Source organism: Siniperca chuatsi, linkage group LG16 (assembly GCF_020085105.1).
Source record: "Siniperca chuatsi isolate FFG_IHB_CAS linkage group LG16, ASM2008510v1, whole genome shotgun sequence".
Classification (NCBI taxonomy): Eukaryota; Metazoa; Chordata; class Actinopteri; order Centrarchiformes; family Sinipercidae; genus Siniperca; species Siniperca chuatsi.
Genome location: NC_058057.1, coordinates 28,233,663 through 28,258,229, shown reverse-complemented (window position 1 = coordinate 28,258,229; position 24,567 = coordinate 28,233,663). Strand labels below are relative to the sequence as shown.

Genomic DNA, 24,567 nt, shown 5'->3' with positions numbered 1-24,567 from the left:
CATTTTATATTCTATTATATTATATCATTTTATATTATATTATATTATATTATATTATATTATACCATTTTATATTATATTATATTATATCATTTTATATTATATTATATCATTTTATATTATATTATATTATATCATTTTATATTATATTATATCATTTTATATTATATTATATTATATCATTTTATATTATATTATATTATATTATACCATTTTATATTATATTATATTATATCATTTTATATTATATTATATTATATTATATCATTTTATATTATATTATATTATATCATTTTATATTATATTATATTATATTATACCATTTTATATTATATTATATTATATCATTTTATATTATATTATATTATATTATACCATTTTATATTATATTATATTATATCATTTTATATTATATTATATCATTTTATATTATATTATATTATATTATTTTATATTATATTATATTATATTATACCATTTTATATTATATTATATCATTTTATATTATATTATATTATATTATATTTTTATATTATATTATATTACATTGCATTATTTTACATTATATTATATATTATATTATATTATATTATATTATATTATATATTATATTATATTATATTATACCATTTTATATTATATTACATTGCATTATTTACATTACATTATATTATATTATATTACATTATATTATATTACATTATATTATATTATATTACATTATATTATATTACATTATATTATATTATATTACATTATATTATATTATATTACATTATATTATATTACATTATATTACATTATATTATATTATATTACATTATATTATATTATATTATATTATATTATATTATATCATTTTATATTATATTATATTATATTATATCATTTTATATTATATTATATTACATAATGTTATATTAATGCTCTTCTACTGGATGTTAAAACTATCTTCTTGTTCGTTTGTTTAAGAAAAATAAACCACAGAAATCACAACAATCAACTTTTATGGAGAACAGACTGCAGACAATTAGTTTCAGATGTTTTATTGTGAAAAAGATCATTTCAGTGACATACAACTATAGTTATATATAATATATAACTATATTAATATAACATATATGTATACATATATACATTATATACATGTATAGTTATATATATATAACTATATTAATACATACATATATATGTATATATGTATACTTATAAAGTATATATATATATATACACAACTAACAAATAAAACAGACCATGCAAACATTAAACATATTCCCCCCTCTGATTCTCAGATTGGACGAATATAAAGAGAAACACCAAACAAACATGGCGCCTGTCTCCACAGCTGTGTTCACACATGGATCAGCTGTTTGCGTCAGCTGTCTGTTTTATGTGTTTGTGCTTCTGGCAACACAAGTTCATCTAAAACTAGAGGTCACATGTGATGTGCTGCTTCACAGCTGCAACAGTCTGTGTGGGAAAGAGGAGGAGGAGGAGGAGGAGGAGGAAGAGGAGTGACCACAAAGAGAAACCTTTCTCAGCCTGGGTGTTTGGCTCTGTCAGAGGGGTGGGGGGCCTCAACGGGCCTCTGCTGAGGGGCCCATTGCCCCATAATCTGTCCACGACTACAGCAAACTTATTTTGGGAGGAGGGGGAGGAGTGATAGTGACAGGAGAGAGAAGAAGAGAAAGTGGAGGAGGAGGAGGAGGAGGGGGAGGGGAGGAAGGACCAACAGAGATGGATGTGAGGGGAAAGAAAAGGGGGCCTCAGAGGGAGGAGGGGGGAGGAGGAGGAGGAACAGGAAGGAGAGGAGGAAGGAGCATCGGCAGCAGGACACATAGACAGACTGTCGGCGGATCACGGAGCCTCCGCCGCCGCCTCTGAGCTGCTGCAGCCGGACACAGAAGCAGCAGACCCGGCCGCACACACGGAGCCATGGCCGCTGAAGGCAGCCGATCCACGGCCTGCACCGGCTCCAGCCTCCTGCAGCCGGTCAGCGAGATCACCAACCTGCCGCTGGACCAGGTAAGATCCTGCACCTCACCGGGGCCTCGGAGCTCCGGGGCGGAGACCGGCTGCTGGCTCTCACACACGGCGTCAAATGCGACAAGCTCGGCCGGAGAGAGCCGCACACACCACCGCCTGCCGAGCAGACAGGCGGTGCAGCGGTGGGCCAAAATGGATGGAGGCCTCGTGCAGACAGTCCGGTGGTCTGTCGTAGGAAAGCAGGTTTTCATGTGTGAATGTTCCGGGGCTGAGGTGAGATGAGCCGGACTGAGACCCGGTAGGCCTGTTTCTTTACATATGATGTAAAACAGCTCCTCCATGCTCTCAGTGCGGGTCTCTGCAGACCGGACCCTGCTTTATTGTCCTCGCTGCTCCTGAGACACAAGCTGGAGGCATCCACCCGGGGTGGGGGTGGGGGGGGGGGTGTTCATGGGGGTGATGAACACAAGGCCCCAAGAATAAACCAGATCCACTGAGTGAGTGAGTCAGTAGAATCATTTAAAGGTAAAAGGCGTCTGAAACAATCCACATGTGAAGTCCCACCACAGGCTGCACCCTGGGGGGGCCAGCGGGGCTCCTTTTAGGCTTTACTGCCTTTCATGGGGAGATGTCGGACAGCTGGAGGTACTGGGCGGCCAAGGTGGTCTGGCCCCATAGCGGCCCAGGAGACATAACCCAGCCCAACTACACTGGTCCGGGTCCGGCTGCTGAAACTGAACCAACAAAAATGGCAGACCTGGCCTATACTGGGCCAAGTCTGGGTCTGCCAGAGCTAGTCCGCCTATGACTGACCCTGTATCCTGCCAGAACCAGCAAATGTTTAATTAGTAATACAAAACCACAGTTATTTAATAAAACAACGGCCCTTCCCTTTACCAGTAGTTTATTTACTTAATGTAACGCAGACTTTTATTTTGAAACTCTTCCTTTGAAATGTAGAGTGAACACAAATTATTTATTTTACTGAACAAGAAAAAATAGTTTTAAATTACTACGAAACCACCAAAATGATGGTGAGGTGCATGTGTTCATTAAAGCTGCCCTGCAGACACGTTTTATATATACACAAATCCTGCTTTGAGTAATTTGTCTGTCCCCTCAAAAAGGGTTAAAATTCAACCTTCTCTAAGTATGTTTCTAAAAAAGCTGTTTTAAAAAATGTTTTTAGTAAAAATTAAATAAATGTTATTTAAATTTACCTTTACATGGACCTATAAGTTTCCTCCATCCCCAACACTCAACCTAAACGGGTCCAGGTCTGAATGGCCACATCTCGCCCAAATTCAGGCCACCACACATGGGCCACATGGTGGTCCAAATGCAGCAAAATGTGCCAATTCTCAGCCTAAATCTGCCCAAGTCAACAGACCCAAAACCGAGCCAGAAGGCTGCCAGAACTCAGCCTAAACTGTGTATAAAGCAGTTAAAACTAGCTAACTGTGTATAAAGCAGTTAAAACTAGCTAACTGTATATAAAGCAGTTAAAACTAGCTAACTGTGTATAAAGCAGTTAAAACTAGCTAACTGTATATAAAGCAGTTAAAACTAGCTAACTGTATATAAAGCAGCTAAAACTAGCTAACTGTGTATAAAGCAGTTAAAACTAGCTAACTGTGTATAAAGCAGCTAAAACTAGCTAACTGTGTATAAAACAGCTAAAACTAGCTAACTGTATATAAAGCAGTTAAAACTAGCTAACTGTATATAAAGCAGCTAAAACTAGCTAACTGTGTATAAAGCAGCTAAAACTAGCTAACTGTATATAAAGCAGTTAAAACTAGCTAACTGTGTATAAAGTAGTTAAAACTAGCTAACTGTGTATAAAGCAGCTAAAACTAGCTAACTGTGTTTAAAGCAGTTAAAACTAGCTAACTGGGTATAAAGCAGCTAAAACTAGCTAACTGTGTATAAAGCAGTTAAAACTAGCTAACTGTGTATTAAGCAGCTAAAACTAGCTAACTGTGTATAAAGCAGTTAAAACTAGCTAACTGTGTATTAAGCAGCTAAAACTAGCTAACTGTGTATAAAGCAGTTAAAACTAGCTAACTGTGTATAAAGCAGCTAAAACTAGCTAACTGTATATAAAGCGGCTAAAACTAGCTAACTGTATATAAAGCAGTTAAAACTAGCTAACTGTGTATAAAGCAGTTAAAACTAGCTAACTGTATATAAAGCAGTTAAAACTAGCTAACTGTGTATAAAGCAGCTAAAACTAGCTCCAGCTCGAGCAGCTACAACAGTAAAATATTGGAGTATTTTCACATGAATGTATTGGTACTTTTACTTAAATAAAGGAGCCACCTGCCCAGGGGCCCCAGACCATGATGGGCCCCAAAATCACCACATTCTCAGGGTTTCAGCTTGACAAGAACCTGAAACTTGAGGCTCTGTAACAAAACATGTAAGCAGATATTGTGATTTAAATAAGGAACGACCTCATCAAAGAATAAGTCAACAAGATTAGATTAATGAATTAATGGTTTAGGTGCTTTCAAGCAAAAATGCCAAATATCCAGTTTCCAGCTTTTCTCAGCTCGATGTCTCAGTGAACTGAATCTCTTCCAGTTTTGGACAAAACAAGACATTTGAAGATGTCACGTGGACTCATTTTTCAAAATGTTCTGATTTTTTAAAGACCAAAACATTTTTATAAGACTTTTTTTTAATAGAAAGTGATAAAAAAAATACACTGAATAAAAATAAAATAGGAAACAGCAACTGCACGTAAAATATAAAATAATGATAAAAAAAATGATTAATAAAACAATTAAAGCTGAAGCTCCCTCCGTCACACGTCACCAGGTGATTCGTCAGGTGTGTCTCTGGGTGGTTTTGTCAGCAGTGTAACAGGTAGACGTTCTGCGCTCTGATTGGCTGAGAGCCAGGTCTCTGGTCGCTGAGCCAGACTCTGATGATCCGGATGAAGGATGAGGATCCTGCTGGATCAGGTGATCCACATATTTTGTTCCCTGCTGCTGGTTCTCCCCATAAACCTAGGAGATAAATCCGGCAGCTCAGACTGGTCTTATCATCTGTGGGGAGTCACTGTCCTCCACTGCTCAGCTGACAAAACCACCTCAGTTCACCTGTGCAGCTCCGGTTCACCTGGACTCCGAGTCTCAGCAGCGTCGCGGATCCTTCAGTCTGAACACAAAGTTCTCAGTAACCGCTAACTAGCTTCTAACTAGCGCTTCACTAAACCAGGTCGCACCATTAAAACTGAACAAACGAGTAAAGACTTCAGTCACGTGTAAATCTGTTGCTAGGAAACATCTGTAGCGCCGTCCAATCAGGAGCGGTCAGCTATGTAAACAGGAAGTGACTGTAGCATCAGGAGCTAGCGTAACTTCCAAACATGACAGAAATCTTTGTAAACGTGTTAGTCTTGTTTCTGTCTGCAGACACGGAGACATCTGTTTGAGTTAGAAGGATTCACACAGTTTATAATGAGAGGGAATATCTGACTATGCTAAGCTAACTGACGTTATCTGCTCACGCTGTGTTATTTCAGTGAAATGTAGTTTTAAAATCTTCCAGACCGACGTCGTTATTAAACAGCATTTATCAGGTTTCGGGTCAGAGACGTCGACCGAGCTCCAGATCGCCTCTTTCGCTCTGAACGGCTCAGCTGTTAGCACGCTAACGCTAGCTGTGTCAGCTAACAGCACCTGCAGCTAGCGGCTGTAGATATTTAGCAACAGCTGATCTGTGCGTGAGAACTGGTTCGTGAGCTGCCGCCTGTTTTAATGCAGCGAAGATGAATTTTCAGTTTACTGTGTGGAAAACGTTTTCGGATCCAGTTTGAGTCTCTTAATAAGAACTTGATCCTGACCCCAGACGTTGTCTCTCCGTCATCCTGTCCTGAGCCCATTACGCCCAGCTTGGTGTCTAATTAACTCCAGCATCTCGCCTGGTATTTAAGGAAGGCTGTCGATGCTTCGGCGAGCAGACGAGGAGGAAACCTCGGCAGTCGTTTGGCTCCTCAGTGGAGCCGAGCAGCGGCACGGCGTCCGACTGTAATCGCTCAGTTTACACGGCGTTCATTATTAATGAACACCACATCAACAAGCGTCGCCTGTTTCCCTCTACAGCCGGATCAGACGTTACGCTGCTGTCCCTGTCTCAGCTGCCGTCGGTCTGAAACACTACACGCCGTCTGCAGAGTCCCACGCAACCCAAACAAGCTGCCACCAGTTCTGACCTGACACCTCAACCTGTTTCTGGGCTCTGCCTGTCAGGACAAACTCAGGGCACCGCAGCCCCTGAAGAAAGTTCAAGAAGCTGTAAGGCCCCAGACGGAGGCGTGTACACCTCCACCTCTGGAAACTCTTTGTGACAACAATTCCCAACTTTCGTTTGATGTCAGAAAATATATTACGGTTTCCTGCGCGACGTCTCGTCCGACCGACAGATTCGGTTCACTGTCACAGAAGACGAAGAGAAGCAGATCACAGATCGGCGGCAGCTGTACTGCACTCCACAGATACGCTGTAATAAACCTTTAATGTTAACTTCGTCCACATCAGCACGTAACAAACATGTGATCCAGGTCAGGTCTGAGTCTCTGTCCTGTACGAGTAGAGTCCATTTACCCGAAACTGAGACCAGGATGAATGTGATCCATCAGAAACCAGTTCAAACATCCTGAGCGCGTGTGTGTGTGTGTGTGTGTGTGTGTGTGCGCGCTTCAGATTAAAGGCCTCCCGTGAAAACGAGATGTTTGTCCTGATGCAGTAAATGAGATTTAACCCGCGATGCTCCTCCTGCATCCAGCTGCAGCGTTAATGTGACGGCCCAGACCTCTGTAGCTCTGCTGCAGGCTCCAGGCTACATTAGCCGCTCGCTAACTGTCAGAGGAAGAGTTGCATTGTGGGTAATGTAGGCACCAGGTTATAAAAACTTTAGAAACTGTCCATCGCGAGTCTGACAGTTTCAGGAGAGACATGACGAATCTGCGGAGGACTTAAAGCTGCATTAACTGACGTGCGTGGCCACTAGAGGGCAGCACCGACGTATCATCAGTTTATAAAGTGGTTGTGGCTAACTCGATCAAACAGCTGCTTGTTTCCGCCTCCAGCAGCTACAGAGTCACATGACGCTTCGTCAGGAGGCGTGTCAGTGTCTCCTGATGGACGTCAGTCCGGTCTTCTCTCCGTCAGCTCTGTGTTTGGTCTCCAGCAGCTGCTGAGGGAAACATCTGGCTCTTTAGCTGCTAGATGCTCCGCTACGTTCAGCAGCTGGACTCTCTGACTGCGTCTGCCAGCTGTCTGCTGCTCAGCAGGTGTGGTAGAAACATAGACTGCGTAAAAGAAGCGGACGCAGTCACCGTGACGTCACTCGTTGGTTTGTGGACTGCCGTTCTGAAGCCTCGAGTTTGCCATTTTGGCCGTCGCCATCTTGGTTTTTTTGGTATCAGTGACCATATTTGGACGAGGAGGTGGAGCTGGGGTTATCAGCTAACACTAGCGCTAGCTAGGTTAGCGAGGTGCATCCGTAATTCACATTAACTGTGATATTAACTGGGGTTGCTAATTTTGGCTAGCGAAAAACAAAACGTACCGGGGGAAACAGCCGACTCCTGCAGCGTCTCTGAGACATTTCTAGACCAAAATGTTTAAAACAGTTAACTCTGACGAGCTGAAAACACTGAAAGGGTCCAAGTTCTTAAACAAGACAGCACCAAGAACAAGTTCACGGCTGGTTAGATGTACGCAGTGTAAACGCGTCACCTCTATCCTGATTGACAGGTCGTCATGGTAACGACTTTCACAAGGTAGCCCCGCCCTAAAGCAAACTAAGTCCCTTTAAAACGAAGGACTGCACCTAATCATTATTTTCATTATCAGTCCATTCATTGATTATTTTCTCTGAATAATCAGTGAATTGTTGCGTTTGTACAATTGCGAAATGTCATAAACGTATCATATGTTATATAATATACAGTATATGTGCTGTTAGCTACAACCAAACTGGGAGAACAAAGAGTAAAACTTAGAATTTAGTCTAAAAACATAAAGTTACAATGATTCAAACAGGAGAAACATTTGAGAAGCTAACACCAGAAGAAGTTTTAACTGAAGAAAAGAGCGATTATATTACAGTAGATGTCTTAATGTGGTTACATTTAAAGACACCGAGCATCTAAATCAACAAATATCAATGCAGACATTAGAAAGAGCGAATCCTCCCGAGACAACATGATTAATGAGTCCGATGAGAAGAAGACGTTTGTCCTCCAGAAACTCTGCGTTGTAATAAACCGCTACAAGGCCGAGAGTTTAACGACGGTGCTCCTCCCGTCATCCATCTCTTTCTCGTTGAGTCAGCAGAGTGAGACTTCATCGTGTCGGAGGTCGTCGTCTCCTCTCCGTTCATTTACTCCTTTCAGCCCCGCGATCGGCCTCCGACAGCGGGACGCAGATAATAAGAATAATGATTCTGTTTTTCATCGCTGCTGACGTCCTGCCGGAGCTGGAAGGAGCCCTCCGACCCTCTGCTGCAGCAAAGTACTAACACCACAGTGCAGAAATACATTCAAAATCTTACTGAAGTAAAGTATTAAAAGTACTCATTATGCAGAATCATATACTATAATTATTGATGGATAATCAATCAATAGCAGAAAATGGAAATAGTACGAGTACCTCAAAATTGGACTTACTTACAGTACTTGAGTAAATGTAGTTTTGTTATTCTACCATTATTATGGAAAGCACAGTAACCAGTTTTACGACAGCGTGTAATCGCCCCCGCTCGTGAAACCAAACCGTCACCAGCACCGCCGCACTGACGCGGCTCGGATAAAAGCTTTTTATAAAGGACTTCTCCAGTCAGATCACCTCGATAAAACGCCGCTGATGGAGACTGATGGTGCGAGCGGGGAGACTGGGAACCAAACACAAGCCTGATGGAAGCAGATATCTCTCCGGCGATGCTTTTATGTGAGGCGATCTGTCTAACGGACAGCAGGTCATAGCTCAGACGCTATAAATATCTCCTGAAGGTCTACTTTTATTAGCAGAGACGTCAGAGAGGGGCGGCGACAGTTTCCACCGGAAAACCTCAGAGTTCAGTTTCAAAATACTGAACGACAGCTCGTCTGCTGCTAACACTGCTGCTAACACTAACAACACTGCTAACACTGCTGCTGCTAACACTGCTGCTAACACTAACAACACTGCTAACACTGCTGCTGCTAACACTGCTGCTAACACTAACAACACTGCTAACACTGCTGCTAACACTAACAACACTGCTAACACTGCTGCTGCTAACACTGCTGCTAACACTAACAACACTGCTAACACTGCTGCTAACACTGCTGCTGCTAACACTGCTGCTGCTAACACTAACAACACTGCTAACACTGCTGCTGCTAACACTGCTGCTAACACTGCTGCTAACACTAACAACACTGCTAACACTGCTGCTGCTAACACTGCTGCTAACACTGCTGCTGCTAACACTGCTGCTGCTAACACTGCTGCTAACACTAACAACACTGCTAACACTGCTGCTGCTAACACTGCTGCTAACACTGCTGCTGCTAACACTGCTGCTGCTAACACTAACAACACTGCTAACACTGCTGCTGCTAACACTGCTGCTAACACTGCTGCTAACACTAACAACACTGCTAACACTGCTGCTAACACTAACAACACTGCTAACACTGCTGCTGCTAACACTGCTGCTAACACTAACAACACTGCTAACACTGCTGCTGCTAACACTGCTGCTAACACTAACAACACTGCTAACACTGCTGCTGCTAACACTGCTGCTAACACTAACAACACTGCTAACACTGCTGCTGCTAACACTGCTGCTAACACTAACAACACTGCTAACACTGCTGCTGCTAACACTGCTGCTAACACTAACAACACTGCTAACACTGCTGCTGCTAACACTGCTGCTAACACTACTGCTGCTAACACTGCTGCTAACACTAACAACACTGCTAACACTGCTGCTAACACTAACAACACTGCTAACACTACTGCTGCTAACACTGCTGCTAGCACGACTGATGCTAACACTGCTGCTAACACGACTGATGCTAACACTGCTACTAACACTAACAACACTGCTAACACTGCTGCTGCTAACACTGCTGCTAACACTAACAACACTGCTAACACTACTGCTGCTAACACTGCTGCTAACACTAACAACACTGCTAACACTACTGCTGCTAACACTGCTGCTAGCACGACTGATGCTAACACTGCTACTAACACTAACAACACTGCTAACACTGCTGCTGCTAACACTACTGCTAACACTGCTGCTAACACTAACAACACTGCTAATACTGCTGCTGCTAACACTGCTGCTAACACTAACAACACTGCTAACACTACTGCTGCTAACACTGCTGCTAACACTAACAACACTGCTAACACTACTGCTGCTAACACTGCTGCTAGCACGACTGATGCTAACACTGCTGCTAACACGACTGATGCTAACACTGCTACTAACACTAACAACACTGCTAACACCGGAAAACCTCAGAGTTCAGTTTCAAAATACTGAACGACAGCTCGTCTGCTGCTAACACTGCTGCTAACACTGCTGCTAACACTGCTGCTGCTAACACTGCTGCTAACACTGCTGCTAACACTAACAACACTGCTAACACTGCTGCTGCTAACACTGCTGCTGCTAACACTGCTGCTAACACTAACAACACTGCTAACACTACTGCTGCTAACACTGCTGCTAACACTAACAACACTGTTAACACTACTGCTGCTAACACTGCTGCTAGCACGACTGATGCTAACACTGCTGCTAACACGACTGATGCTAACACTGCTACTAACACTGCTAACACTGCTGCTGCTAACACTGCTGCTAACACTAACAACACTGCTAGCACTACTGCTGCTAACACTGCTGCTAACACTAACAACACTGCTAACACTACTGCTGCTAACACTGCTGCTAGCACGACTGATGCTAACACTGCTGCTGCTAACACTGCTGCTAACACTAACAACACTGCTAACACTACTGCTAACACTGAGTCCTGACTTCTGGGTCACATGATCTAACCCGCAGTAGTAAACCTGCAGGTGTGTCTTTTGTCCCTGTCCTACTGTCTGCAGGTAAACTTTGTGGTGTGTCAGCTCTGTGCTTTGCTGTCAGCCTTCTGGTTTCGTCTCTTCCTTCATCCCAGGAAAACCAGTCCCTTCATCAGGCACGTGGTGGCGACTGTACTGGGACTGTACTTCGCTCTCTTCTGCTTCGGCTGGTAAGAGGGTTAGGGTAAAATAAATATTAGTTTACTGTGATGGAAAACAGAAAAGCTGAAAATCTGACACACTGGAGAAACTGACACCAGAGAATCATTGGAGTTATTGATTGATCGACCTCAGAACCCATCGGCTATCGTCTGAACGATTTAAGTGCAGATACATTTTTAAAAAGCTAATGATAAGCTAATCTCTAGGGTTCACAGATTGATAAAAAACTAAATCGCCGTCAGACGACAGCCCGAGATTACTTTTCGGCCAATGCGTTCCGCCTCTTTTGCTCTCCACACGGACTGTTTACCTGCATGCAACCAAAGCCCGCTCGAACGTGATTGGTCAATACTACTCGGACTACAAACGGAAACCAGAACGCTTCGATACCTAAATCTTGTCCCTTGCCTACAGATTCTGCATTCATATGCAGATATCTGTTTATAGAGAGAGACTATTAGCATGCTAACATTCTGTTGTTTAGCAGGTATGACGTTTACCAGTTTAGTGTGTTAGCATGCTAACATTAGCTAGTTAGTAGCAAACACAAAGTCCAGCTGAGGCTGATGGGAGCGTCAGCAGCTCTGCAGGTGTTTGGTCAGAAACCAAAGTGTGTTAACACTGTGGTCAAGCCAATAACAATCAGGTACTTAACAGTGATGAGGAGGTGCAGCCAGACCTGATGGTGGCGCCAGATGGAAAGTCAGAGGATCAGCAGAGTTATTACAGTTCATCCTGAGGGGAGCATGAACGATGTCCAGCAGCTGCTGATGTTCATTCAAAGTGTGGGACCAAGCGACACTTAGAGTCATCATGCTAAACTGAGTTTAGAACAATCCAAATACAATCATTTAATTTCTTCCTTTAAAGATAAATGTTGCTGCTGGATGTCTTACTGTTGGGGAGGTTAGTTAGTGTTCGGAGGTGAATCTCTACATTTCCTTTATTCTCCAGGTACGCCCTTCACTTCCTGGTTCAGAGTGGACTCACCTACGGCATCATGATCCTGACCGGAGTCGAACACATGCACAAGTAAGCTTCAGAAAGTCCTCGTATTACCGGTTCATCACGTCTTTCTGTAATAAAGATCACTTCTTCAGATCACACTGTAACAGATCGCTTCAGCGTATGAAAGCCACGACCCTGTCTGAGGGATCAGGTTCAGGGTCCAGATGAAGAAGTCCAGAGATGAAGAGGAGCGTCTGAGTGCACTCAGATCCATTAAAGTGACTGATGAAGATGGAAGCTGTTTGTTACCTCTGCAACTTTTTTCAGTACCGACTGAAACTGTTCGTAGCATCAGGTTTTCTAACTCTAACTTTGTTTTATTCAGCTGAACGTCTCTTTTCAACTCCGACACGTTACTTTGTTAAAAAGGCTGAAAACATTGGGCTTGAAGGAAACAGCAGCTCCACGCAGGAACTCCACACCAGGTCCAAGTTACCCTTTTGTTTCTGACGCCTTCAACCACATCTCATGGCCTTCCTCAGCAGATGGGGTTGCTCAGTTGTCATGGAGACGGTATAGTTATGGAGGGAGTGAGATGGTCTCTGGTGTCAGATGTGAATGTCCTCCATGACCTTTGACCCGGTCCTCCACTGAGTCCTGGTCCCTGACCTTTGACCCGGTCCTCCACTGAGTCCTGGCTCCTGACCTGACCTTTGACCCGGTCCTGCACTGAGTCCTGGTCCCTGACCTTTGACCCGGTCCTGCACTGAGTCCTGGCCCCTGACCTTTGATCCGGTCCTCCACTGAGTCCTGGCTCCTGACCTTTGATCCGGTCCTCCACTGAGTCCTGGCTCCTGACCTGACCTTTGACCCGGTCCTGCACTGAGTCCTGGGCCCTGACCTTTGACCCGGTCCTGCACTGAGTCCTGGCCCCTGACCTGACCTTTGACCCGGTCCTGCACTGAGTCCTGGCCCCTGACCTGACCTTTGACCCGGTCCTGCACTGAGTCCTGGCCCCTGACGCTCCTCACAGTTTTTATTGATGTAGTGTTCCCCGCCACAGCCGTCACATGTGATGTCATGATGATGTCACGATGACGTCATACACCACGCACCCTGTTGTCTTTCGGAAGAGGGTCACAGAGCTCTGTCTTTAGCGCGTAAAGAGGCAGAGAGAGATATCTGTATGTACACCTGAAGCTGCCCAGTACAACCACAGTCTGACTGGGGGTTCAGGGACTTGCTCAAGGGCACCTCAGTGGTGGTAATGGGGGCCAGTTCAGGGATCAAACCAGCGACCTTCTGCTCACACGTGAATTTCTTAAAGTGAAATGAATGAATAAGACTGTCCCTGTTTTATTTTGAGGTACTGCCTCCTGGTGGCTCTCAGCTATCTGAGTCTGTGTCAGATCACTCGAGTCTACGTCTTCGACTACGGCATGTACTCTGCTGACTTCACAGGGTAAGACCGGTACACCTGCATCTGCTCACACCTGGCCTTAAGGTGCATCTCTGGTGCACAGTTAGTGAAATCTAATTCTGACTTACATCTGCTTCTACATGCATTTCTTACTTTCTCTCTCTGCAGCCCCATGATGGTCATAACGCAAAAGATCACCAGCCTGGCGTTTGAAATCCACGATGGTGAGCGCGTGACGACATGTTGGACATTTGCTGCTCAAACCAGCAGTTCGTATTCAGTTTTGTTTTTTTCTCGTACAGGAATGGCACGAAAAGAGGAACATCTGACTCCAGGACAGAAGATTCTGGCGATAAGGTTTGTTTCACCGCGTGTCTTTAAGGTCGTAAACGTCTCACTGCAGGCCGTCTTTTATAATGTCGAATGCAAATACTCGACAGTTTGTTTACTCACAATGTAAACACTTGATATTTATAGTTTTCTGCAAAGTAACGACAGCCGACAGCTACAAATGGAAATACTGATGATAATGACTCGATCGATTAATCTGCTAATAATTTCAGCTGTACTGAAAAGTTTATGGTGCTTTTACAAAGATACTATACTGGTACCTGACCTCCCAGTGTGGAAACCAGTGTGGAAACCAGTGTGGTGAGCAGAGCCCTGCTGGTTCAGTAGTAAACCCGTGTGTCTGTGTTCAGGAGGATGCCCAGTCTGCTGGAGTACTTCAGCTACAACTGTAACTTCATGGGGATCCTGGCCGGACCCACCTGCTCCTATAACGACTACATCGCCTTCATCGAGGGAGACCCCCGTCGCCATAGAGACCAGGAGGCCGACAGGAAGTACAACGGCAAGCTGAGGCAGAGCGAGCCCTCGCCAAACGTACGAACCACGAGCACAAATATACTGACTTTTCATTTGAGGACTCCTGTGAACATCCTGACTCACATCACTGGATTTCTTCTTACATTATTAACATCGCGTCTCCTAAATTCACACCGGAAAAGAAATTACAGTGAAATTCAGATTCAGCTCTGACGGGTTGGGGGATTTATTGATACCGAAATACTTCATATTGCTGCCCCATCCCTTCTGCCTGTGCAGAGTGGTAACATGGGAGATTCTCACCAACTGTTATGATCAAGTATGTTGGCCCAGAGTCCTTTAATATTGGATATCTGCTGATATCCGTCTGATCAGATACTTGTATTTATGTAAAGGACACAGCTGCTCAGCGCGCACTCAAGATACAAACTACAAATTAATCAGATAGAACTTAATTCATCCTGAAAGTAAGTTTGTTCAGCGAACATAGCAGCAGAAGATGGGAAATATGTTTCTGACTAAATCTGACACACCTTATTTTTCCTTAAATTACTTGATCCAAATACAGACGGTCCTGGTTCGAAACTATAGAGTTGATCATCTTAACTGATTGATCTGATATGGATGAAAGTTGAACCGGAGAATGTGAAATAATTGTCTCTGTTTGCTCAGACGGAGGTCGTCCGTAAAGTGGCCACCTCCTTCTTCTGCCTCCTGGTCTTCCTGTCGGTGTGTAAAGTTTTCCCCGTGGAGCGAAACATCGACGACGACTTCATCGCCAACACGCCCTTCTACGGTCAGGTGGTCTACCTGTACCTGTCCATGCTGACCACCAGACCCAAGTACTACTTCGTCTGGACGCTCGGTGGGTGCCTGAGACCCGGAGCTCTCTTCTTGCTCCTCCAGGCTTTGCTCTGTTTGTGGCTCTTTCTTGTTTCCATGTGACGCAGTAGTGGTTTAGTTTCTCTCCCTGCTGCAGTGATGTACATGTGGACTCCAGCACACTGTGACCTAAACCTGCAGACTCCGGCCTGGAGTCTCCAGGCCGGAGTCTGCTGGCCGGAGTCTGCAGGCCGGAGTCTCCAGGCCGGAGTCTGCGTCAGAGAGCACCGTTTCACACCTCTCCTTCTAATCTCTCTTTAACCTCAGCTGATGCCATCAACAACGCCGCCGGCTTCGGCTTCAACGGCTACGACGATGACGGCTCTCCTCGCTGGGATCTCATCTCCAACCTGAGGATCCTCAACATTGAGGTCAGGACTGCCAGGGGGGGTCTGGACTTCACCCGCCATGTTTATGAAAAGTGCTCTGGAATCAGTTTACTAGCTGTTAGCAGTTAGCTGATGAATCAGTTTACTAGCTGTTAGCTGATAGCTGATGAATCAGTTTACTAGCTGTTAGCTGATAGCTGATGAATTAGTTTACTAGCTGTTAGCAGTTAGCTGATGAATCAGTTTACTAGCTGTTAGCTGATAGCTGATGAATCAGTTTACTAGCTGTTAGCTGATAGCTGATGAATTAGTTTACTAGCTGTTAGCAGTTAGCTGATGAATTAGTTTACTAGCTGTTAGCTGATAGCTGATGAATTAGTTTACTAGCTGTTAGCAGTTAGCTGATGAATTAGTTTACTAGCTGTTAGCTGATAGCTGATGAATTAGTTTACTAGCTGTTAGCAGTTAGCTGATGAATCAGTTTACTAGCTGTTAGCTGATAGCTGATGAATTAGTTTACTAGCTGTTAGCTGATAGCTGATGAATCAGTTTACTAGCTGTTAGCTGATAGCTGATGAATTAGTTTACTAGCTGTTAGCAGTTAGCTGATGAATTAGTTTACTAGCTGTTAGCTGATAGCTGATGAATTAGTTTACTAGCTGTTAGCAGTTAGCTGATGAATCAGTTTACTAGCTGTTAGCTGATAGCTGATGAATTAGTTTACTAGCTGTTAGCAGTTAGCTGATGAATCAGTTTACTAGCTGTTAGCAGTTAGCTGATGAATCAGTTTACTAGCTGATAGCTGATGAATCAGTTTACTAGCTGTTAGCAGTTAGCTGATGAATCAGTTTACTAGCTGTTAGCTGATAGCTGATGAATCCATTAACTAGCTGTCAGCAGTTAGCTGATGAATCAGTTTACTAGCTGTTAGCAGTTAGCTGATGAATCAGTTTACTAGCTGTTAGCTGAAAGCTGATGAATCAGTTTACTAGCTGTTAGCAGTTAGCTGATGAATCCATTAACTAGCTGTTAGCAGTTAGCTGATGAATCAGTTTACTAGCTGATAGCTGATGAATCAGTTTACTAGCTGATAGCTGATGAATCAGTTTACTAGCTGTTAGCAGTTAGCTGATGAATCAGTTTACTAGCTGTTAGCTGATAGCTGATGAATCAGTTTGCTAGCTGTTAGCGGTTAGCTGATGAATCAGTTTGCTAGCTGTTAGCCGTTAGCTGATGAATCAGTTTGCTAGCTGTTAGCGGTTAGCTGATGAATCAGTTTACTAGCTGTTAGCAGTTAGCTGATGAATCAGTTTACTAGCTGTTAGCTGATAGCTGATGAATCAGTTTGCTAGCTGTTAGCTGATAGCTGATGAATTAGTTTACTAGCTGTTAGCAGTTAGCTGATGAATCAGTTTACTAGCTGTTAGCAGTTAGCTGATGAATCAGTTTACTAGCTGTTAGCTGATAGCTGATGAATTAGTTTACTAGCTGTTAGCAGTTAGCTGATGAATTAGTTTACTAGCAGTTAGCTGATAGCTGATGAATAAGTTTACTAGCTGTTAGCAGTTAGCTGATGAATCAGTTTACTAGCTGTTAGCTGATAGCTGATGAATTAGTTTACTAGCTGTTAGCAGTTAGCTGATGAATCAGTTTACTAGCTGTTAGCAGTTAGCTGATGAATCCATTAACTAGCTGTTAGCAGTTAGCTGATGAATCAGTTTACTAGCTGTTAGCTGATAGCTGATGAATCAGTTTACTAGCTGTCAGCAGTTAGCTGATGAATCAGTTTACTAGCTGTTAGCAGTTAGCTGATGAATTAGTTTACTAGCTGTTAGCAGTTAGCTGATGAATCAGTTTACTAGCTGTTAGCAGTTAGCTGATGAATCCATTAACTAGCTGTTAGCAGTTAGCTGATGAATCAGTTTACTAGCTGATAGCTGATGAATCAGTTTACTAGCTGTTAGCAGTTAGCTGATGAATCAGTTTACTAGCTGTTAGCTGATAGCTGATGAATCAGTTTACTAGCTGTTAGCTGATAGCTGATGAATCCATTAACTAGCTGTCAGCAGTTAGCTGATGAATCAGTTTGCTAGCTGTTAGCGGTTAGCTGATGAATCAGTTTGCTAGCTGTTAGCCGTTAGCTGATGAATCAGTTTGCTAGCTGTTAGCGGTTAGCTGATGAATCAGTTTACTAGCTGTTAGCAGTTAGCTGATGAATCAGTTTGCTAGCTGTTAGCTGATGAATCAGTTTGCTAGCTGTTAGCGGTTAGCTGATGAATCAGTTTACTAGCTGTTAGCAGTTAGCTGATGAATCAGTTTGCTAGCTGTTAGCAGTTAGCTGATGAATCAGTTTGCTAGCTGTTAGCAGTTAGCTGATGAATCAGTTTGCTAGCTGTTAGCCGTTAGCTGATGAATCAGTTTGCTAGCTGTTAGCGGTTAGCTGATGAATCAGTTTACTAGCTGTTAGCAGTTAGCTGATGAATCAGTTTGCTAGCTGTTAGCGGTTAGCTGATGAATCAGTTTGATAGCTGTTAGCGGTTAGCTGATGACCCCACTAACTGTTACCAGAGTACAAGTTTATTTTTGTATCAATGTAAACTGTATTTGTGATTTTATTAATCAAACTCAGATTTCCTCTGTTTTGTTTCAGTTAGCTACCAGCTTCAAAGTTTTCCTCGACAACTGGAACATTCAGACAGCACACTGGCTCAAAAGGTCTGTACACATTTATTCTGTTGTTATTGTGTTTCTAATGTTATTTATCTACAGAGGAACCACACACTCCCTTTAAAGGTCTTAACAGTATTACATATACAGTGTGTCGTGTATCACGTTGCTGCAGCTCTTCGCTGAAGCTAGTCGATGTTCACACCGAGTGAAACATTCAAACCACATGTTTTTCATGGTTTTTCAATGTTTGAATAAACTTTCTGAGTTTGTAAAGATAGAGACAATGCAGGGGCCAGCAGAGTTAAATGAGTTTAAAACTGTAGGTTTAGCTCAGACACCGTGACCGGACACTCACAGAATTACGATAAAATATTTAGTGAATAATTAAGTGAAGACTGTATTTGATTGGCTTCCTGCGGCGCTGGCTGGTACATTGTGAAATGCTGCCATCCGCTGGTGGATCTTCAGCAGGACAGACATGAACTGCACAGTCAGAGGCTGCGCTCGGAGAACGCTCCCCTACAAGTTAAACAACAATGGCTGCTCGTTGTCGGCTGTGCAGGCGTCGCTTGCTACGTCACAGCGAGGGCTGCAAAACCTGCTGAAATCGAGTGCGTGCGACAGGTTAAATCTCCATCGGCTGATAATCAAACAGCAGCAGGTGGTGCAGATGCTGTAAATAAAATGTAACGGCTGTGTCTCTGTTTGTGTGTCTGACCTCTGACCTCTGACCTCTGGCTGACAGGGTGTGTTACGAGCGATGTCCCTACCACCCGACAGCAGCCACCTTCATCCTGTCGGCCATGTGGCACGGAGCTTATCCAGGCTACTACCTCACCTTCCTCACCGGCATCGTCGTCACGCTGGCTGCTAGAGCGGTGAGCTGTCCCCGCTAACTGTTAGCTGTTAGCTTAGCAGCTGTTAGTTTATGATCCTGCTAAATAACTGTTAGATGATTAGGCTGAAGTGTTAGCATTTGAGTGATGCTCTATGCTAACGCTTCAGCATTCACTATGAGGAGGTTAAGAAGGCTTCATGCTAAGACATTAGCATACACTGTGTTTAGGGATCATAGGCAAACCCTTTAGCATGCTATGCTATTTTGGATACACTGAGTGATAGTAGGTTTCTTGCTAACATTGCAGCAAACATTTATACTTGCATCTGTGCTAACATCTTAGCACTATGCTGATTGATCTTAGGGCCTATGCTAACAGTTTAGCTCACGTTTTGTTAAATGGTACTTTTTCTGTTTGCAGCTATTTGAATTAACGTTTTGTCCTCTCAGGTGCGACACAACGTTCGGCCATACTTCCTGCAATCACCCACCCACAAACTAGTCTACGATGTCATCACGTGGGCGGCCACTCAGATCGCCATCTGCTACACAGTGGTGCCTTTTATCCTGCTGTCCGTGGGTCCGTCCGTCAGGTTTTACAGGTCGGCAAGCCAGTCAGGTTTAATTCAGTGAACTTTCACTCTGCCAGGTTTAACTCAGGTTAACTTAGTGTCAGTCAGGTTTAACTCAGGTTAACTTAGTCTCAGTCAGGTTTAACTTAGTGTCAGTCAGGTTTAACTTAGTCTCAGTCAGGTTTAACTTAGTGTCAGTCGGGTTTAAGTTAGTGTCAGTCAGGTTTAACTTAGTGTCAGTCAGGTTTAACTCAGGTTTAACTTAGTCTCAGTCGGGTTTAACTCAGGTTAACTTAGTGTCAGTCAGGTTTAACTCAGGTTTAACTTAGTCTCAGTCAGGTTTAACTTAGTCTCAGTCAGGTTTAACTTAGTGTCAGTCGGGTTTAACTTAGTCTCAGTCAGGTTTAACTTAGTGTCAGTCGGGTTTAACTTAGTCTCAGTCAGGTTTAACTTAGTGTCAGTCGGGTTTAACTCAGGTTAACTTAGTGTCAGTCAGGTTTAACTTAGTGTCAGTCGGGTTTAACTTAGTGTCAGTCGGGTTTAACTCAGGTTTAACTTAGTGTCAGTCAGGTTTAACTCAGGTTTAACTTAGTCTCAGTCGGGTTTAACTCAGGTTAACTTAGTGTCAGTCGGGTTTAACTTAGTGTCAGTCAGGTTTAACTTAGTCTCAGTCAGGTTTAACTCAGGTTTAACTTAGTCTCAGTCGGGTTTAACTCAGGTTAACTTAGTGTCAGTCAGGTTTAACTCAGGTTAACTTAGTCTCAGTCAGGTTTAACTCAGGTTTAACTTAGTGTCAGTCAGGTTTAACTCAGGTTAACTTAGTGTCAGTCAGGTTTAACTTAGTGTCAGTCAGGTTTAACTCAGGTTAACTTAGTCTCAGTCAGGTTTAACTTAGTCTCAGTCGGGTTTAACTCAGGTTAACTTAGTGTCAGTCAGGTTTAAGTACTAATTTTCACATTGTCACTGAAAATGTCTGCTTCTTAAAGCTCCATTATATCTGACTTGAAACAATACATTAGTGTTTGGAATGCAAACCAACAAAAGTCCATCATTAAGGAAACTTCACCCTAATTTCATAAACTATCATACATCACATCTCAGCACTGGATAAATATTCAATCAGCGTGTAAAACTTATACTTGATTACTGGGAATCAGCCTCTTTAGCTGTTTGATGGCATGAAGTGGTAGCCGTGTGAATCTTTCCGAACTCTTCCTCTCCGCTTGACCTAAATGTGGCATTAGACCGCCTGAAGTCTTCACCTGTTTCTCCTCCCTGCAGGTCCTGGTACTGCGGCCTCCACATCGGCTGCATTCTGCTGGCAGTGGCGTTGCCGGTCAAACCGAGACACCTCCGCCTCAAAGACCAGCAGAAGAACCTTCTCCAGGAGCCTGTCCAGCACCGCCTGGAGGCCACAGACAGCAACTGCAGCCAGAAGGAAAAAACCACATGAGGACAAAGAACAATCGCGTACAACATTATATTTCCATTAACTTGTATAGAAAGACGAGGAGGTGAACCATATCCAACGGACCTTCCTCCTGTCTGGGGTACAGAAACATGATGGTCATGACATCAAGTTAAAATACTGTATTATTTGGATTCACAGGACGAAAAGAGGCCCTGAATTTTGAAGGCCTGTGTTGTATTTCATGAAGTGTTTTCCCACAAAACCACGTCTTTACAAGGAGGATAGCATCTGGACTGAAACTCCGACAGCCAACAGAAGGGACCGTGTTTTGGGTCAGGTGGCAGGTTCAGAAGAATCTGCGATGGAGGAGGATATATATATAAATACATATATATGCTGTAACTTCACACGGAGCAGCTGCCCTGAAGTGTCGTGGCCACATGTGTAGTGTTGAACTGACTCGGCTTTCTTTCTGTATGTCTGCAGAAATGAATGAATAAAGGGAGGAATAAATGAAAGGATGAACAGGGAAACGACTGAAGGGATGATTAAACGAGTACATGAATGAATGAAAGCATGTTAAAGAAAAGTCCATTATATGAGAAGACAGAAGGAGCGAGTGGACGGCTAAATGTGAGTCGGGTAAAAGAACGAATGAGCAGGCCAGACAGTTTGCGTTGAACAAAGAAGCAGAAGGTTGAAAGGATGTTTTCTCCTCCCAGGCCGTGTTATAATCTCTTAAACCATCACAGTATTCATAGGAATGAGTTTGGAGAAAGTGCCAATGATTATTCCACTCAGTCGCCTTAGTTGTTTTGTTTTTTTACAAGAAAAAGCAAAGTGCTACTTTGCAGATCAGTATTTCCTCCTGACGTGTGAGTGGCGAGGACGGCGTCGTGTTTACATTCGTAGATGTCAGTTATTGTCAAGTTGTTATTTATGTAATTCCAAACAGACTTGTGGTTTGACGTAAGACGTGTGGAGATTCAGCGTGACAAAACTGTACGAGACTCAAATTCCCTGATGTGAACTGAAATGCTAAAAGGATCGCAGAACAGCAGGAAGTTTAATGAAGGGGCTAGCTTATTCGGTTCAGCTAATGTTTAGTTTAGAAGCTAAAACTGTTTGGTTCAGGTTAGCTAATGGTTCAATTTAGCAGCTAAAATAATCTAGTTTAGGGCAGCCAACGTCTCAGTGTAGCAGCTAACACCGGTTTAGGTAATCTAGTTTGGTTCTGCTCATGCGTTAGTTTTGAATCTAAAAAAGTTTGGTTCGGGTTAGCTAACGGTTCAGTGCTAAAACAGTTTTGTTCAAGTTATTTAATGGTTAAGTTTAACAGACAAAACAGTTTAGATCAGGTTAGCTAATGGGGCATTTAAGCAACTAAAACAGTTGGTTCAGCTAATGGTTCAGTTTAGAGGCTAAAAGGTTTGGTTCAGGTTAGCTAACAGCTCAGTGACAAAGCTCAAACAGTCACAGTTTGGTTTAGTTAAGCTAATGGGTAGTTTAGCATGTAGTTTGCTTCAGATTAGCTGACACTTCATTGAAGAAGCTAAACCAATCGGTTCAGGTTAGCAAATGATTCAGTTGAGTGGCCAAAAAACAGTTTTGTTCAGGTTAGCTAAAAAAGTTTGTTTGGGGTTAGCTAACAGCTCAGTGTAGAATCTAAACCAGTTAGTTCAAGTTAGCTAATGGTTCAGCTAAGCTAAAAACAGTCGATACAGGTTAGCTAACAGGTCAAGTTCAGCCACCGTTTGCTAAAGTTTCTCTCCAGCAGCTACAAAAGTGAATAAAATGAAATGATTCTCTCCTTAATGTTACTCCATTATTTAATTTTTAAAAAATGACGCATCATGCAGTGGTTATGTAGCCCAGTGTACGTTCAATTAAATTCTGTTATCACTGTTATTGTCTTTTACTAATTTTCCATGACTCCTCTTGGTGTTTTTCATCAGTGTTTAAGAGAACTGGTTAGGAGCGAAAGAAGGACTCGGATTCATGACTTCCCTCCGCTAACAGCTTTGTGTTTGTCGTCGAGTCTCCTTCGCAAAATCAGGAAAGCACATTTCTTAATTTTCCTGTATGTTTTCCTGTTTCCACATTTGTATTTTTAGCGTTGTGTTTCTTTCTTCAAATTTCATTGATGAGGATGTGGCTTTGCTGACGAATAGAGGCGACAGTGATTATTTGAGATGATATACAACAATTAATGTTCTGACACCCGACCAGCCACCTGTAGGTCTGATATGGACGATATGTTTGTTTGTTTTTTGTAAATTATGTGATTAAACCTTGGATTTTTTTGACACTTGACACTGCATGTGTGTTCATCTGTGGTTGTTGATAATCTCTCATAAGGGAATGGATGTAACCGACTCGTCATCGTGTCTCTTCTCCTGCCCGGGAGTTAACGCTCACGTACTCCGAATATGAAGCGCCGCTCAGCACGAACAGCATCAGCGTGATGAAGCTCTCGAATGAGATCGTGGATACCAGCGGCTGAAATGAGCGTCCTTCGCCGGGTGGCTGGGCCCGAGCTCAGACGTGGAGGGAACGCCAGGTAGAACCTGTTTTATCCAGGCTGCCGGTAGAACACGTTCTTCTAGTCGAAAAGGTGCCAGGATCATATCAGGATGCCTCCTGGACGCCACCCTGTGGAGGTATTCTGGACCCGTCCAACCGGGAGGCCCTGGGGCAGACCCAGAACACACTGCAGGGATTATATATCCCATCAGGCCTTGGGAACCCCCAGGAGAAGCTGGAGGAAGTAGCTTTGTTGGACCCCAATGAGCGGAAAACGGAGAAGCGGCGAAACAAAGAGAAAACCGGTGGGCGGGTGGATGTTTGCTGTGGAGGTGGAGAGGAACCCACAGACTGTTGACTCTCCGTGGCCCGTGGTGGGTTCCCCCCCTGGATGTAGCGGGGCTGGGACACCGCTCTGGACCTTTACCTTGGCGGGGTTGAACATGGTGAGCAGTGGAACAGGAAGGCCGGCGCCGACGAGCCGCATGCACTTCAGCCCCTAACACACCCTGAGCCCTCGCACTCTGTTAATGAGTCATTAGATTTACTCCTCAGGTAAGCACACGGCTTGGCCATGTTTCCAGGACGAGTGGGGAAAGAAGTTAAATGTCTCCTTTCTCTGCTGAGCCGGCTCCGGCCAAAGAATCATGACAACCCTCCTCGGCTGGATCAGCAGACTAATTGATTAGTTGGCTGACAGAAACTAAATATTGGAAACTGTTTTTTCCTATGATGATTAATGCCAAACATTTGCCTCCTTCCAGCTTCTCAGCTGTGCAGCTTTACACGCTTTTATATCCAGAATGGTGAATCATGTGCAGCAGTCCACAGCCAGAAGGGGAACAACTGGGGAAATAAAGGTATTTCATTGTGTTGAAGGACATA

General features: G+C 43.3%; 1 protein-coding gene across 1 annotated transcript; it reads left to right on the top strand.

Moving 5' to 3' along the window:
- Positions 1-1,776: 1,776 nt before the first annotated feature.
- Positions 1,777-23,472, top strand: mboat2b (membrane bound O-acyltransferase domain containing 2b). Its single transcript, XM_044168193.1, has 13 exons — positions 1,777-2,025; positions 11,124-11,269; positions 12,216-12,293; positions 13,576-13,671; positions 13,798-13,853; positions 13,932-13,986; positions 14,331-14,514; positions 15,130-15,322; positions 15,607-15,710; positions 18,319-18,383; positions 19,084-19,216; positions 19,627-19,778; positions 21,030-23,472. The coding sequence occupies exons 1-13, from the start codon at positions 1,936-1,938 to the stop codon at positions 21,199-21,201; spliced, it is 1,524 nt and encodes a 507-aa protein (XP_044024128.1). The 5' UTR covers positions 1,777-1,935; the 3' UTR covers positions 21,202-23,472.
- Positions 23,473-24,567: the final 1,095 nt, after the last annotated feature.